The 15,547-nt window shown below is 37.7% G+C and overlaps 1 protein-coding gene across 3 annotated transcripts in view; it reads right to left on the minus strand.

Moving 5' to 3' along the window:
- The window catches only part of AFG1L (AFG1 like ATPase), a 207,640-nt gene extending 192,570 nt beyond the window's left edge, over window positions 1–15,070 (minus strand). For all 3 annotated transcript variants that reach the window (XM_053664828.1, XM_053664827.1, XM_053664826.1), the window contains exon 1: window positions 14,741–15,070. In XM_053664828.1, the coding sequence (XP_053520803.1) occupies window positions 14,741–14,876 (136 nt within the window). In that variant the 5' untranslated portion in view covers window positions 14,877–15,070. The remainder of the gene's footprint in view (window positions 1–14,740) is intronic.
- Window positions 15,071–15,547: the final 477 nt, after the last annotated feature.

Consider the following 15,547-nt stretch of genomic DNA (forward strand, 5'->3'; position numbering starts at 1 on the left):
TTCATTGGATGATTCTTGTATGTCTCGATTTGATCACTAGCAACTTCAACTGGTCTACCCTACCGTGGAGCATCACCCAGCAAGAAATCTCTGGCAAGAAAGTTCACAAACCACTTCGACATGTTAGATCAGTCACAGCACCTTCTCCACACACTGCGCAAATCTTTTTTTTGCATTCTAGTCCTGTTTTCACCTTTCTTTTCTTTTAATTTATTTTAATTGTTGTTCAAGTACAGTTTTCTGTCTTTCGCTCCCACCCCAGTCCATCCCTAATGTTTTTACCTTTCTTGAAGTAATAAAGCATATGCCAAAAATGTTGAGCTTTCACAATACATTCTAACGAAATTGTTTCACATGAAGTTAAAGACAACTAAGCACAATAGAACTATCTTACAGAAAAAAACAAACCAACTTTTTGGCCAACCCAATATTATGCCTAGGAAAAGATTCAAGATGAACTGCAGAGAAGTAACAGAAAAGCTCAAATTTCAGACTACTTAAAGAATTTTCTAACATTTAGGTTAATCCAAAGTTGGATAAGATGCATCAATAAAAATTAAAAAACAAATACAGCAGAAACTACATGCCCATCTGACATCTGATTATATAACTCCTCTTCAGTCCTAATATTCTATGATTCTGTAAAATGGTATATTTATATCTAGCTACACAGTGAATAATTCACAACTACTTGAGTTCCTCTGAAAATAGTATCCATAAACAGTATCTTACTAAATAAAGATATTTTACCCCAGTAGCCCATTTCTATACCATAAATCAAATTTCAAAAGCTTTCTTTGAAACATCATGAAAAAATCAGTAATTTGTATTTTCTAAGAACCTCTAGCTATTCAGAATATTGAAACAAAAGGTAGTTACATCCAGAACAAAAACCATCCCTAGTTATGTACAGAGGCCCTTCATATAGTCTTAGAAAAATCAGAACTGTATTTTCTAGACTACAAAGCACTGAAATCAAACTAAGCCCTTTTCCATTGTTAATATAAGCAAGTTCACCCAGTTAAAATGCTTTTAGTAATTCTATATACAGTTGAGTTCATTCCATTTCTATTTACTGACCAAAATCTACCACTCTAGCATTTCAGCATTAATATTTCAATTACCCTTAGCATAGCCCACACTTATATAACATTTCTTATAATTTTAAAAGGTCTTTCTTGAATAATAATCTATTTCAGCCATATAAATGACATGTAAGAATGGTGGTTAAGATAATTAATCTCATTCTACAGATGAGAAAACAGAAGTACTAAATTAAAGGATTGATCCGGTAGTATGGAATGAAACCAATACCACAATCTAATCTTTCCAAATCACACTTTATTATTTCTCTGGTATCCCATATGTTTACCAGTCCTAAAATAAAACTGATGAAAATTCAAGTAACAGTTAAGGAATAAAAGGAGCTTCTTCTTCACAAAGAAGACTGTAGCCATAAAGAACACATGCTCCGTTAAATGAAATCAAAACTATATAAGAAACTGAGATTTCCAGTTATAAATGTTTACCCAACTGCTGTGAGAAAAATGCACAAACAGAAAAGCACATTTAATATTTCTAAAGGGCTGGATTAAAATTTCAGCTGTAAACTTCATTACTGTAATTAGATTTTAATGCATATTGATTAAACACCCATTCAAATACTGTGTTCACAATTATTCATGAGTTTTTTGTACATGTGTTGATTTTACCAAACTGTAAACAGTGGCCACTGACCAGAAATGTTCTCCTACAATGACAGAAACCCATGCTAAGGTCATAGGCAGTCTGTTTGTGCTCTCTTACGTTCTAATCACACCTAAAAATAGATATTTGGCTGGTTTTCTGAAAACTGCAATGGTCATCAATGACCCAAAAAGTCAGACTGAGCAGTAACATTAAAGACCTACATTTGAGCCATGATGAAAAAACAAAGTGCAATAGAAGAAAATCAAACCTTAATTAAATTCTTTCTTTAGAAAAACAACATAAGCCATCATCAAGGAATGCATCACAAGATAATTTACTTTATTTATAAAAGGCTGATTTAGGAGCTTTAAAGGAGTGCTTTTGAATTAAATAGAAAATTTATGAAAATTAAAACTAAATGCTTGCTGGTTATCATTCTTTTCCTTTAGAAGCTAATCTTAAAAGTGCCAATATGTATAACTTTACAACAGGAAAAAAATAGTACTTTCAGTTTCATGATAACAAATCAGTAAAATACTGCCTAAATATCTGAATAAAGCCATTCTGAAATAATTACGGGAATGGCCTAGCATACAGAGTAACTCCTTAACATTCATCCTGCTCATACACTATTTAATAATGAGATCTATGGGCTCTATTTTCCTTCAAAAGACAAAGAAAAATAACATCTATTACACATTCAGATGTTCATTTATTATTCAATATAATAAATAACAATATTATTCAATATAAGTTTATTATTCAATCATTATTAATTATTCTTAGCAGTCATTATGTTCATTTGTTTTAAAATTTATACCCTCACACATATATGAGAATTTTTAAATGGAATCTTACAGGAGTTACATTGAAGATATAAACTGCATTATGAAGCTATGAATAAACTAAAAATTGTTGAAAACTACCATCCATACCTGGTCAAAAATTTGGATAGATAATGTACTGAAACAGTAATTTCTAGGATAAGCTGGATGAAGAAAAGATATAAAAAGGAACAATCAGGATAGTGAAAGAAGTTACAAAAAAAGGATCCTGGAAATTAAAGTATGGGTTACCTCCAGTAGGGCAGGTATAAAATGTGACCTCAATGAAGGACCTTAGGCAATAAAGACACAACACAGCAGAAATAGGAATATTCAAAAGCCTCTGAGGAAAGAAATTAGAACAAATCTTAGTCACAGGTCAGAGAAAACATGAGTGACCTAGGAAAACAAGTGTTACATATAGTCAAGCTGAGGCTAGATGACCTTTTGTCAGAGACTTTATAGAACATCTTACTGCACTGGGCCCGAAGGCTGGACAGCCAGTTTCAAGAACCTTGACATCCATTATTTTTGTAGGACATTTTGTGAAAAGACAAATCCCAGATGGTTACAATCCATTTAACTGTTCATAATTTACTTAAAGAGAATGAAGCTCTTGAGGTATAAAGCAATGATAATCAACAGTTGATCAATGATCCATTTCTAAACCTTTAAAGTTCTTTTCCATCAGTTCTACTCTTGAACCCACCCTATTTCATCTGTTCCACCCTCTACCCCACTACTACATTTAGGGCATTAGCTATGTTTATATAATAAGTTGTGCTAGGCTTTAAAAAATTACCATGAAGCTAGTCTCATGAAGTTAGGCATGAACATTTTTTTTCTAATATAGTAAGTGTTCATGGAGATCCAAGACACATGAAGTTTCACATATCAGTATTCATCTAATTGAGTAGTAAACATCCAAAGCCCATTTTCTAAACCACTAATCCACACCATGAATAAATTATACCAATCCACATGGCTGAGGTGGAGTTAGTTCTACTCATATTAATATCTCATCAAGGGTTCCAAGATGGCTGCGTAGTAGCTGGAAGCTCCACCCACTTGCTCCCAGCCCCAGACTGGTCTTGCAGCTAAACCACAGAGCAATCAACTCAAAAATCCAGCTGCGTGTGAGTGAGAGCATGTGTGAGTGAGCATGTGTACATCCAAGTGTGTGTGTGAGTGTGCCACTGCCTGTCCACCTGCAAGGGCACTCAGGGACAGGTAGCCTGGGCTCTCCTGGAAGAACCACTGCCACTGCTGCGGCCACCACCCAGCCTAGCACTTCTGGCTGCGCGGATTTGAAGCAGGAGCCATTTTGTGGAAATTACAATAACCTCCTTGGAAAGAAGCTATGGGACTGGTCGCACTGCCCTCCACCCCTGACAGGGCCCCATACCCCACTGCTGCTGGAAACCAGGCTGAGACTCACTAGAGGGAGTGGCACAAGTGCCCCGCCACCATCCCATGTTATGGTTTGGTTACTGGACTCTTCCCTTCCTTTCCCACCTCATCAGGATGATATGAGACTTAAAAGAATATGATGCACACAGGATATAATCTATTGATTTGGGAAAGAGGAGGAGGGGCATTGGTGTGAGAGAGAAGCAGGGAGTAGGTGGTCTCCTGTAGGTGCTTCCACTGGAGGTCCAACTGACACCTAGAAGCCCTCTCAGGACAGAGGCGGTTGTGGTAGGTATTGAGTCCCTTAGTCAACCAGAGGGGGAAAGTTCCCACCAACAAATGGGCCAATAAAAATCGGGACCCAAATACAAAAGGAAAGTCCACATAACCCACACAACCGACATCCCTAGAGCATCCAGATCAGGAGATCAAGGAGTCTGCACCACTAGGTCCTACAGTACTCCTAACACACAAGGCCACTCCACAAGACAGAGTCAAAGCAAATCAATCAAATCCATAGAAACAAACACCAAGAGAAAACTAAAATGGGAAGATAAAGAAACAACCCCCAAATGAAAGAAAAGGAGGAATCTCTAGAAAAAGAGCTACATGAAATCAAGGCAAGCAATTTATTAGAGATTAAGATCCAAGTAATGGTTATAAGGATGATCAAGGAACTTAGTGAGAACTACAGGGAACTTAGTGTGACCTACATCAGCAAGAAAAAGGACAGAGAAACCTTGAATAAGAACCAGGTTTCTTATTTCTTCATTGGAAATGAAGAATGCAATATCTGAAATGAAAAACACAGTAGAAGGAATTAAAAGCAGACTAGATGAATCAGTGAGTTGGAAGACAAAACAGAAAAAACAGTCATTCAGAGCAAGAAAATTTAAAAAGACTCAAAAAGAACAAGGATAGTTTAAGGGAGCTTTGGGACAACATGAAACATAACAATATTGGCATCATAGGGATACAAGAAGTAGAAGAAAAGGAGCAAGGGATAGAAAACATGTTTGAAAAAAACAATTACAAAAAAATTCCCTAACCTGGTGAAGGAAAAAGTCATACAAGTCCAGGAAGCACAGAGGGTGACAATCAAGATGAATCCAAAGAGGCCCACCCCAAGACACATTACAATCAAAATGGCAAAATTTAAAAACAAAGAGAATATCAAAGGCAGCAAGGGAGAGACAGCTAGTAACATAAAAGGGAGCTCCAATAAAGCTATTGCAGCAGAAATACTACAGGCCACGACTGGCACAAAATATCCCAAGTAATGAAAAGCAAGGACCTGCAACCAACACTACTCTATCCATCAAGGCTCTCACCTAAAATGGAAGGTGAAAATGATTCCCAGACAAAAGAAGGCTAAAAGTGTACATCTACACCAAACAGTACTGCAAGAGATGCTAAAGGAACTGCTTGAAGGAGAAGGAGAGAGGGAGGGAAAGAGAGGAACACGGGTACAAAGGAAAAAATAGCAATGAATAAGTACCCATCAATAATAACCTTAAATGTAAATGGATTAAATGCTCCAATCAAAAGACATAGGGGTGCTAAATGGATAAGAAAACACAACCCAGAGATATGCGGTCTACAAGAGACTCATCTCAGACCAAAAGATATACACAGACTGAAAGTAACAAGATAGAAAAAAAAATACTCCATGCAACTGTATGTGGAAAAAACGCTAGGGTAGCAATACTTACATAAGACAAAAAAGACTTCAAAACAAAGGCCATAACAAGAGACAAAGAAGATCATTACATAATATTTAAGGGAGCAGTCTAACAAGAGGATATAACTCTTATAAACATATATGTACCAAATATAGGTATACCTAAATATATAAAGAAAATATTGGAGGGCCTTAAGAAAGAGATAGACAAAAATACAGTCACTATAGGGGATTTTAATACCCCACTGTCAACAATGGACGGATTTTCCAAACAAAAAAAGAAACAAAAATATTGCAGAATTGAATAATACTCTAGATCAAATGGACTTCATTGATATTTACAGAACATTTCACCCCAAAGAAGCAAAATACACATTCTTCTCAAATGCACATAGATCATTCTCAAAGACAGAATGTGTCCCACGTGGTAGCACACAAAACAAGCCTTAACAAATTCAAGAAAACTGAAATCATATCAAGCGTCTTCTCGAATCAGAGTGGTTTGAAACTAGAAACCAACCTGAAGGAAAAAAAACTCAAAAACATTCAAATACATGGAGACTGAATAATGTTTTTAAATAATAAAAGGGTTAACAATGAATTCAAGGAAGAAATGAAGAAATCAAAAGTATCTAGAAACACATGAAAATGAACACACAACAACCCAAAACCTATGGGGTATAGCAAAGGCAAAGAGCAATACAAGCCTACCTAAAGGAGATAGGTTGAGAAAATCTCAATCAACCTAACCCTACATCTAAAAGAACTAGAGGAACAACAACAAACAAAGCCCAGAGCAAGCAGAAGGAAGGAAATAATCAAGATCAGAGCAGATTTACATGACATAGAAACTGAAAAAAAAAAAAAAATCAAAGGGTCAATGAATCCAGAAGCTGGTTCTTTGAAAATATAAACAAAATTGACAAAACGTTAACTAGATTCATCAAGTAAAAGAGAGAGAGAACCCAAATAAATAAAATTAGAAATGAAAGAGAAGTAACAACTGATACTATACAAATACAAAGAATTGTAAGAAATTACTACAAACAACTATATGCCAAAAAATTGGACGACATGGGCAAAATGGACAAATTTCTAGAAATATGCAATCTTCCAAAACTGAATCAGGAAGAAACAAAAAACCTGAATAGACTGATTAACACTAGCATAAGTGAAGCAGTAGTAAAAAAAACTCCAGGTACACAAAAGCCCTGAAACAGATGGATTCACGGGCGAATTTTACCAAACATTCAAAGAAGAACTAAGACCTATCCTTCTCAAAGTATTCCAGGAAATTCAAGAAGAGGGAAGACTCCCAAACTCTTTTTACAAGCCAGTATTATCTTATTCCAAAAACAAGATAAAGACACAACAAAAAAAGAAAATTACTGGCCAATATCTCTGATGAACATAGATGCTAAAATCCTCAACAACATACTAGCAAACCAGATCCAACAATAGATTAAAAAGATCATATACCATGATTAAGTGGGATTTATTCAGGAGATGCTAGGCTGGTACAATATTCACAAATCAATAAATGTGATACATCACATACCCAAAACGAAAGACAAAAATTACATGATCATAGCAATAGAGCAGAAAAAGCACCTGATAAAATCCATTTACAATAAAAACACTCAGCAAAGTGGGAATAGAGGGAGCATACCTCAACATAATAAAGGCCATATCTGAGAAACCCACAGCCAACATTGTACTCAATGGGCAAAAACTAAAAGCATTCCCTCCAAATCAAGAACAAGACAAGGGTGTCTGCTTTCACCACTCATATTTAACCTAGTACTGGAGGCCCTAGCCACAGCATTCAGAAGCACTAAAAGGCATCCAAATTGGAAAGGAGGAGGTAAAGCTGTCATTATTTGCAAATTACATGATAGGGTACATAGAAAACCCTACAGACTCCACCAAAAAACTATTTGACCTAATACGTGAATTCAGCAAAGTAGCAAGATACAAGTTATATTCAGAAGTCAATGGCATTTTTGTACACCAACAATGAACTACCAGAAAGAGAAACTAAGAAAAAAATATCATTTACTATAACAACAAAAAATAAAGTAGGTACAAATAAATTTAATCAAAAAGGTAAAAGACCAGTACTCAGAAATGACAGAACGATGAAGAAGAAAATTGAGAAAGATACAAATAAATGGAAGCATATACCCTACTCATGGACTGGAAGAATTAAAATGTCCATAAAAATGTCCATACTACTCAAAGCTATAGATTCAATGCAATTCCTGTTAAAATACCAATGGCATATTTCACAGATCTAGAACAAATACTGCAAAAATTATGTGGTACCAAAAAAAAAACCCTGAACAGCCACAGCAATCTTCAGAAAAAAAGAACAAAATAGGAGGATCACAATACCTGATATCAAACTATACTACAAGGCCACTGTAATCAATACAGCCTGGTACTGTCATAACAGACACATAGATCAATGGAACAGAATAGAAAGCCCAGAAATAAAACCGTGCCTCTATGGTCAATTAATATTTGACAAAGGGGGCACGAGCACACAATGAATGGAATAAAATAGCCTGTTCAATAAATGGTGTTGGGAGAACCGGACTGGTACATGAAAAAAAATGAAACTAGATCACCAACTTACACCATACACCAGAAAAACTCAAAATGGATAAAAGATGTAAATATAAAGTGCGATACCAGATAAGTCCTAGCAAAAAACATAGGCAGTAAAATTTCAGATATCCCACATAGCAATATTTTTGCTAATACATCTCCAAGGTCAAGGAAAATAAAGGACAAAACAAATAAATGGGACTACTTCAAACTAAAAAGTTTCTGCGCAGCTAAAAAACAACCATCATGAAAATGAAAAGGGAAGCTACTGTATAGGAGAACATATTTGCCAATGATACATCAGACAAGGGTTTAATCTCCAAAATATATAAAGAATTCATCCAACTCAATACCAGGAAAACAAACCACCCAATTAAAATATGGGCAAAGGACCTGAATAGACACTTCTCCAAAGAGGACAACAGATGGCCAATAAACATATGAAAAGGTGCTCAATGTCACTAATCATCAGAGAAATGAAGATTAAAACCATAATGAGATATCGCCTCACACCTTTCAGAATGGTTATCATCAATAAATCAACAAAGTAACCAGTGCTAGCAAGGATGTGGAGAAAAGGGAACTGTCAGTGGGATTGCAGTCTGCTGTTGCCACTGTAGAAAGCAGTACAAAATTTCCTAAAAAAATTAAAAATGGAACTGCCTTTTGACCCAGTGATTCCATTCCTGCGAATATACCCTAAGAAAAATGAAACACCAAGTGAAAAGAACTTATGCATCCCAATGTTCATAGCAGCACTATATACAATAGCCAAATGTTGGAAACAGCCTAAGTAACTATCAGTACACGAATGGATTAAAAAACTATGTTACATTTACACGCCCTGGCTGGTATAGCTCAGTGGATTGAGTGCAGGCCTGCAAAACAAAGAATCGTGGTTCGATTCCCAGTCAGGGCACATGCCTGGGTTGCAGGCCAGTTCCCGGCAGGGAACACATGAGAGGCAACCACACATTGATGTTTCTCTCCCACTCTTTCTCCTTCCCTTTCCCTCTCTCTAAAAAATAAATAAATAAATAATTTTTTAAAAACTGTGTTACATTTACACAATGGAATACTACACAGCACAAAGAAAGAAGAAGGAATTCCTACCCTCTGAGACAACATGAGAAGAACTGGAGACTATTGTGCTAAGTGAAGTAAGCCACTCAGCGAAAAACAAATACCATATGATCTCACTTATAAGAGGATACTAATGAACAAATAAACTAACCAGCAAAACAGAACCAGAGGCATAGAAATAGGGAACAGACTGACAGCTGCCAGAGGAAAGGGGGGGCATGGGGAAAGGTGGAAAGAAGGGGAAGGAAGTAGCCAAAGAACACGTATGAATGACCCATGGACATGAACAACAGTGTGGGGATGGACTCTGGGAGCAGGGGTGGGGCTAAATGGAGGAGAGCAAAGGGGTAAAAATTGGGATAACTGTAATAGAATAAACAAAAATAAAAAATAAATCTGAAAAAGATAAAATACCTAACTGAGATCTCCTATGTACATGTACTAAATAAAGACGAGACCATGGCCCTGGTTACATGGCTCAGTGGATTGAGTACAGGCCTGTGAACTGAAGGATTGCTGGTTCAATTCCCCATCAGGGCACATGCCTGGGTTGCACTCCAGGTCCCAGTTGGGGGTGTGCGAAAAGCAACCAATTGATATATCTCTCACACATCAATGTTTCTCTCCCTCTCTCCCTCCCTTCCCCTCTCTCTAGAAATGAATAAATAAAATCTTTAAAAAAAAAGAAGAGGAGATTGTGAAGCTAAAGGTAAATATGAATCATCATATAACAGAGACACCTAAAAATATAACATGGAGATATAGGACATTATAATAATAAGTAAGAATAAGATGTGACACCATCTTATGACAATAATAAGATGTCATATTATCTTACCTCCATAAAATAAATTTAAATTTTAAGACTAGCTTAAATAAAATCAAATTTCAGATATGCTAATTTTCAGTTTCAGAAAACCTAGAAACATTTTCCTCCTTGGCTTCTCTCCCAATTTTCCTGTGACTTAACTGTGTTGGGAACCACCCTGCCTGGTTTCAGAGGCTGGAACCCCCCATGGCTAAGACTGAGTAAAAAGACCTTGGGACCATAAACCACTAAGGAGACAAAACTTATCCTCACAGCAGGGGCCCAACCTCTGTCCTTTACTTCACCCTGCTTGGCCCCTGGAGGATGGCTGGATGGTCAGTGATGGGTAAGATTCCTCAAGGGAGGGACAGCATAAGACAGGCAGTCTCAATGGGACCATCAGGGAAGGACTTGGGGGGCTATAGAAAAAAGGGTGATGGACCTTCACCCCTGGGCTTTGTTATTACCTGAGTCCTCATTCTGTCTGTGAGAAGTCTCCTAATCTTTTGGCTGCCTTACTTCCCCCCACCTGACTTAAGCCTAAAACAATGCTGGTGCAGCCGTGTACTGAAACAGGTGGTTCCCGGGGCAATCAGGCTTAAGAAAGAATGCATAAAATCCTGTGAAACCTACTTTGTTAAGAATGCCCTCAATGTAAATGTTAAGGGTCCAAGCATAAAATGAATTTATTTTCCCAAAGTTTTATGGCCCTTTGGCATCTATTTGACTCTGACTCAGAATAAGCCCTTATAGTTCTTTGAATGTTATCTATTCCTTGATCATTACTGCTCATCATTGACAATGATTGGTAAGCTTTACGTATACACCCTGTATTCCTATGCAAACTAAACCCAATAAAAGCCCATTGAGAAAGAGGCTCAAAGCCTTTCTCCTCTGAGAGACTGGTCAGCCTTTCCTCCCCAAACAGATTATGTCTTGGTAGGTTTAGTCTCATCTGCAGCAACCGGGGGAACTCTGCAGGCAGAGCCCCCTCACATAACTGTTCTACAAGGTCACATTTCTGCTCATAAAACATCCGTTTCCTCAAGCACTCACTTTTAGCCTTTTCTCCTTTTCACTCTACAAATACTCCCAAGCCTGATCTTCCATTCTTACGGCTTTCAACACCTCAAATTTCCTCTTCCAGTCTCAGATATCCATATTTCCTACAACTAATTGTTTACCTGGAACCATCATGAACACCTCAATTTTAACAAATTCAAAACGGATCTCCCCCTAAAATGCCTCTGGCCTTTTTGTTTTGTTTCCCTTGATAGACAGATGGCAATGCCATTAATTACCCAAACTAGGAAAACTAAATTGATCTTAACTCCAGTCTTTCCTCATCTCCCCCAAAGTATGTCAACTCTACTAAAGCAGTGTCTCTGAATTCCCTCCCTTGCTGCCCTCATCTACATCTTCATTAAGGCAGTAATTCAGGCCCTAACTGGTTCTCCCCTGAACCACTACAACTTTCTTCTGAGTAATTATCCAGCTTCCAATATCCCCCCAAGCAGACATTCCTGATCTGTTTTTCAGACTGCCAGAAGAATAATCATGCTAAAACACATCTGATTACTTCACTTTTAAGAAACCTCCAATAGCATTCCGCTGAACTTAGACATCTTTGCATACTATACAGGATTCTTCTAACCAGACCCCAGCCTACCTTCCAAGCTTCAACTCTAGCTGCTCCCAGTGGTAGACCATAAACCAATAAGAGCTATATAAAGCTCACTTCTATACTTTTGTTTAAACCACCACCCACCCCAGCTCCAAGTGGAGCTGCTTTCTCCTCTGTAGTCCTATACCACCTCAGGTGGGTCTAGATCATCGTGTTATTAATGTCCATTGTTATGGTAAGAACCTAATAGAACAACATGGTTAAGTCTGTGGTTCTGGAACAAAAATATCTGGGTTCAAATCCCAGTTAGGTAGCTATATCTGTTTATTCATCTATAAAATAGAGATAATTTTACATATCAAGTTTTTATGCAAATAAATTATGAGAGAATGAAACTGCTAGCTGACTGCCTGGAACAAAGAAACGGCTCAATAAATGTTAGCTATTGTAATTTCATGTCCCTTCCAAGACCGAGAGCTATTCAAGGGCTGGAATAAAATTTCATTCACTATTCCCACCCCCACACACTTAATACCAGGCTTCAACTGAATTGGCAATTTTGAGGCATTTAACACCCACACCATGGCCACTCTGATACCTAATAAAATGCTTCTCCTTAATTATCTGGAAGGTGAATAACTATTACATTATAATGGAGATACACTTAAACCTAAAAGAAAACAGGCAGTAAAATTGGGCATATATATTTAAATTACATAATTTAAATATAAACTTATATAATAAATTTAAATATAAACAAGATAAAATATTTTTAAATATTTAAAATAGATATTTAAATTTCTATAAATAGAAATTATATATTTAAAATGTTCACTTTCAGTTTTTTAACAATCTTCCTAATAGAAGTACACATATATCAAAATGGAATTCATAATGTATTTCCTACAAAGTTTAAAGTTAGGCAATCAGATAGGTGGTGATTTGGATGAACAGCATTTTAGGACCCTTAAAGTTTTCATAGTTCTGGTTTCCAAAATGTCTCGGAGTCACAGCCGTCATTAAAGCTTAGATAAGGCATTAAAAACAAAACTACTTTCCGCTCTCTCTTTCCCTTTACCTATTTCCTTGTTCTAACATTAAGTCAATGCTTTCCTCACATCACACTGTAGTAAAGAGTAGACTTGAAAGATGAAAAAAATAGAGATAAAATATAAAAAGTAAATAACAAAATAAAAAATATATAACAAAATAACAAAAAAGGCACAGAAAATCTGTAAATGAGACTCTAAATACTAAACACTTCAAATTAAATTTTCCATTGATTTAAATAGGGGAAGGAGGCATCTTCATAACTGCATTTTCATAACTCTCCACGCTATTTTCAAATATAGGAGGTAATATGAGTACAGGTTAACAGCATAGCCTTTAGGGTCAGATATTAAGCCCAAGTACAGCCTTTACTTGAACCCACAAGTTCTGCCACTTAATTAGCTATATAACTTTTGCAACCTTGGATTCATCAACCCCAAAATGAGGATAATAAGAATTAGATGAGATAATGTATGTAGAAAGCACTCAGCTTATTGCATGACAAAGAACAAGCACTCAGTAAATCTTATATGTCATTATGATGATTTTCCTTAAATTTTACTTTTCATAAATGATGGTACGTGCATAGAATGGAATTCTATTTCAACCATTTAAAACATGAGATAGTTCTATGCTTACTGATTTGGAATTATTTCCAAGATATACTAAATAAAAAATAAATGAAAGGAACATAACAGTGTACAGCATGTTCCACTTCTACTTTTTATGCAGATATTTATATACATTTATATTTGTACATACATAGAATGTCTCTGGAAGAACACATATGCAACCACTATTACAGGTTGCCTCTGGGGATGAAAACTAAGTGGCTAACAGGTAGAAATGGAAGAGTCTTAGATTGACTGGACTCCTTGCACCTTTTGAGTTCTGTATAATTTGCTTTTAGTGCCTATTCCAAATATCAAAGTTTATAGGATGATCCACACCTTATGCTACCCAAATATTCCATTATAAAGTGGATTATACTAGACTTTGCAGAAACACCTAAGGTGACTTAACCATAGTTCTGTACTCATTTCAAATCTATTGAGGATTAACAGTCAAAGACTGATAGAGCTTTTGCTAAATTAGCCAATAAGAATCAAATAAGATATACAATTGAGGGTTCTTGGACATGAAAAAAAACCTAAGTATATGGATAGAAAAGACAAGAATAACGTCGTTCGTTCGGTCATTCATTCATTCATTTATTCATTCAAAAAACACATCTGCCCACCGAACACTGTGCCAAGTGATGAGGAAACAATGACACCTGGTCCTTGACTTTGAGAAACCCGCAATTTAGTGGGAACATACGAATAGAGCAGTAAAATTAGCACTCCTGTGGGCTTGGTTATTTAAGGATATGTGCATTCATTCATGAACACATAACAACTGAATGAATAAAGCAAGCCCAGTGGAAAAAAAATATATACCCCACTGAAGCCTGTAGTAGCTTGAAAATAATTTTGTAATCTACCCTTCAATCTGCGAATGCTAGTGGGCGTGCGTTCTCAGAATCCCAAGAAGGAGAAGTCCCCCTGGGGTTCCAGGCGTGGCTTTAGATCCAGTGCCTGTTCATCAGCCCAGAGAGCTTGGGAAGGCGTAGGATGGAAGGGTTCCCGGTCCCAACCTTACAACAGCATCCCTTATAGTCAGGTACTCCAACACCTGGGCTCACCAGGTCTTAGCTCTCTAACAGTCAGGACGGAACAAACTCTGGGGCGAGCTCTGACCTTCAAAATGACACTGGGCCAGCTCCCATAATGCTCAGGGCTCCTTCAAACACAGGCAGTAACAGAAGGACAGCAGCGATTGAAACTAATTCCTCTCCAGAGCCCGAAAACCCTGAAACCAGGAGGCAGCTTGGGGGGAAATCGAGACGGAAGAGTGATTGACCTAATCACATTCCCAGTCCTAAGCAGTCGACTCGCCCTACTCATGGCACCGTCACTGACCTTTCCAAAAGGGGTTCCCAGGGGCGGTGGCCGGAGGGGTGAAAGCAGCTGCCCAGGCTCTGCACCCAACACATCTCCCTCTCAAACGGCTTTGCACTAATCGCAGGGTAACCAAGGGCGACCAGGAGGCCGCCATTTTGAGCTCCGTACAAGGGGAAGAAGAGGAAAACTTTTTTGAAACCCAGTAGAGAGACGATGGCACAGACACATTCAACTGCGCTAGCAGAATGCTCTGCCCGAGAGAAGGAAAAACAGCAGCCCAGGAACGCGACCTCCAGTAACGAGGGGGCGGTCCGGATGCCCGTGCCCTTCCGTCCTTTAGAACGCTGCCAGCTGGGACTACGACTCCCAGCATGCAGTGCGGAAACGCCGGGGGCGGAGCGGAGGGCGGGGCGGGCAGCTCAGGCCTCGATGAATGGGGCAATTCTGAGCCCAACGTTCGGAGCAGACGAACCCGAACGTTTTCAAGAAATTAGAAATGGAGTGTGACGTATAACCACTCCTAAGCCTTTTCAATTAGCATACCTGACCGAGATTCTGAAACCTAAATAAAATGTGGGTGACTCAATGGGCCCTCATATTGTAAGGAAATATTGTTACCTGGTCACACCTCCCTAAATAGTAGCCCCAATTTTTTTTCTTTTTTTCGTCTCGAGCGCCCAGCTCATCTTTGGCAGAGTACCTGAAGTGTGTTCCTACCACTTTTGTTTCCTGTATAAGAATAGCATATATCATTTTCAGTGTGTTATACGCCCAAATGTTTTGAAAGAATTACAAGTGACGTGGGAAAGCCAGTGGCCTGAGATA

The sequence above is a fragment of the Artibeus jamaicensis genome, unplaced genomic scaffold (assembly GCF_021234435.1).
Source record: "Artibeus jamaicensis isolate MK-2021 breed Jamaican fruit bat unplaced genomic scaffold, CSHL_Jam_final contig_387, whole genome shotgun sequence".
NCBI classification, from domain to species: Eukaryota; Metazoa; Chordata; class Mammalia; order Chiroptera; family Phyllostomidae; genus Artibeus; species Artibeus jamaicensis.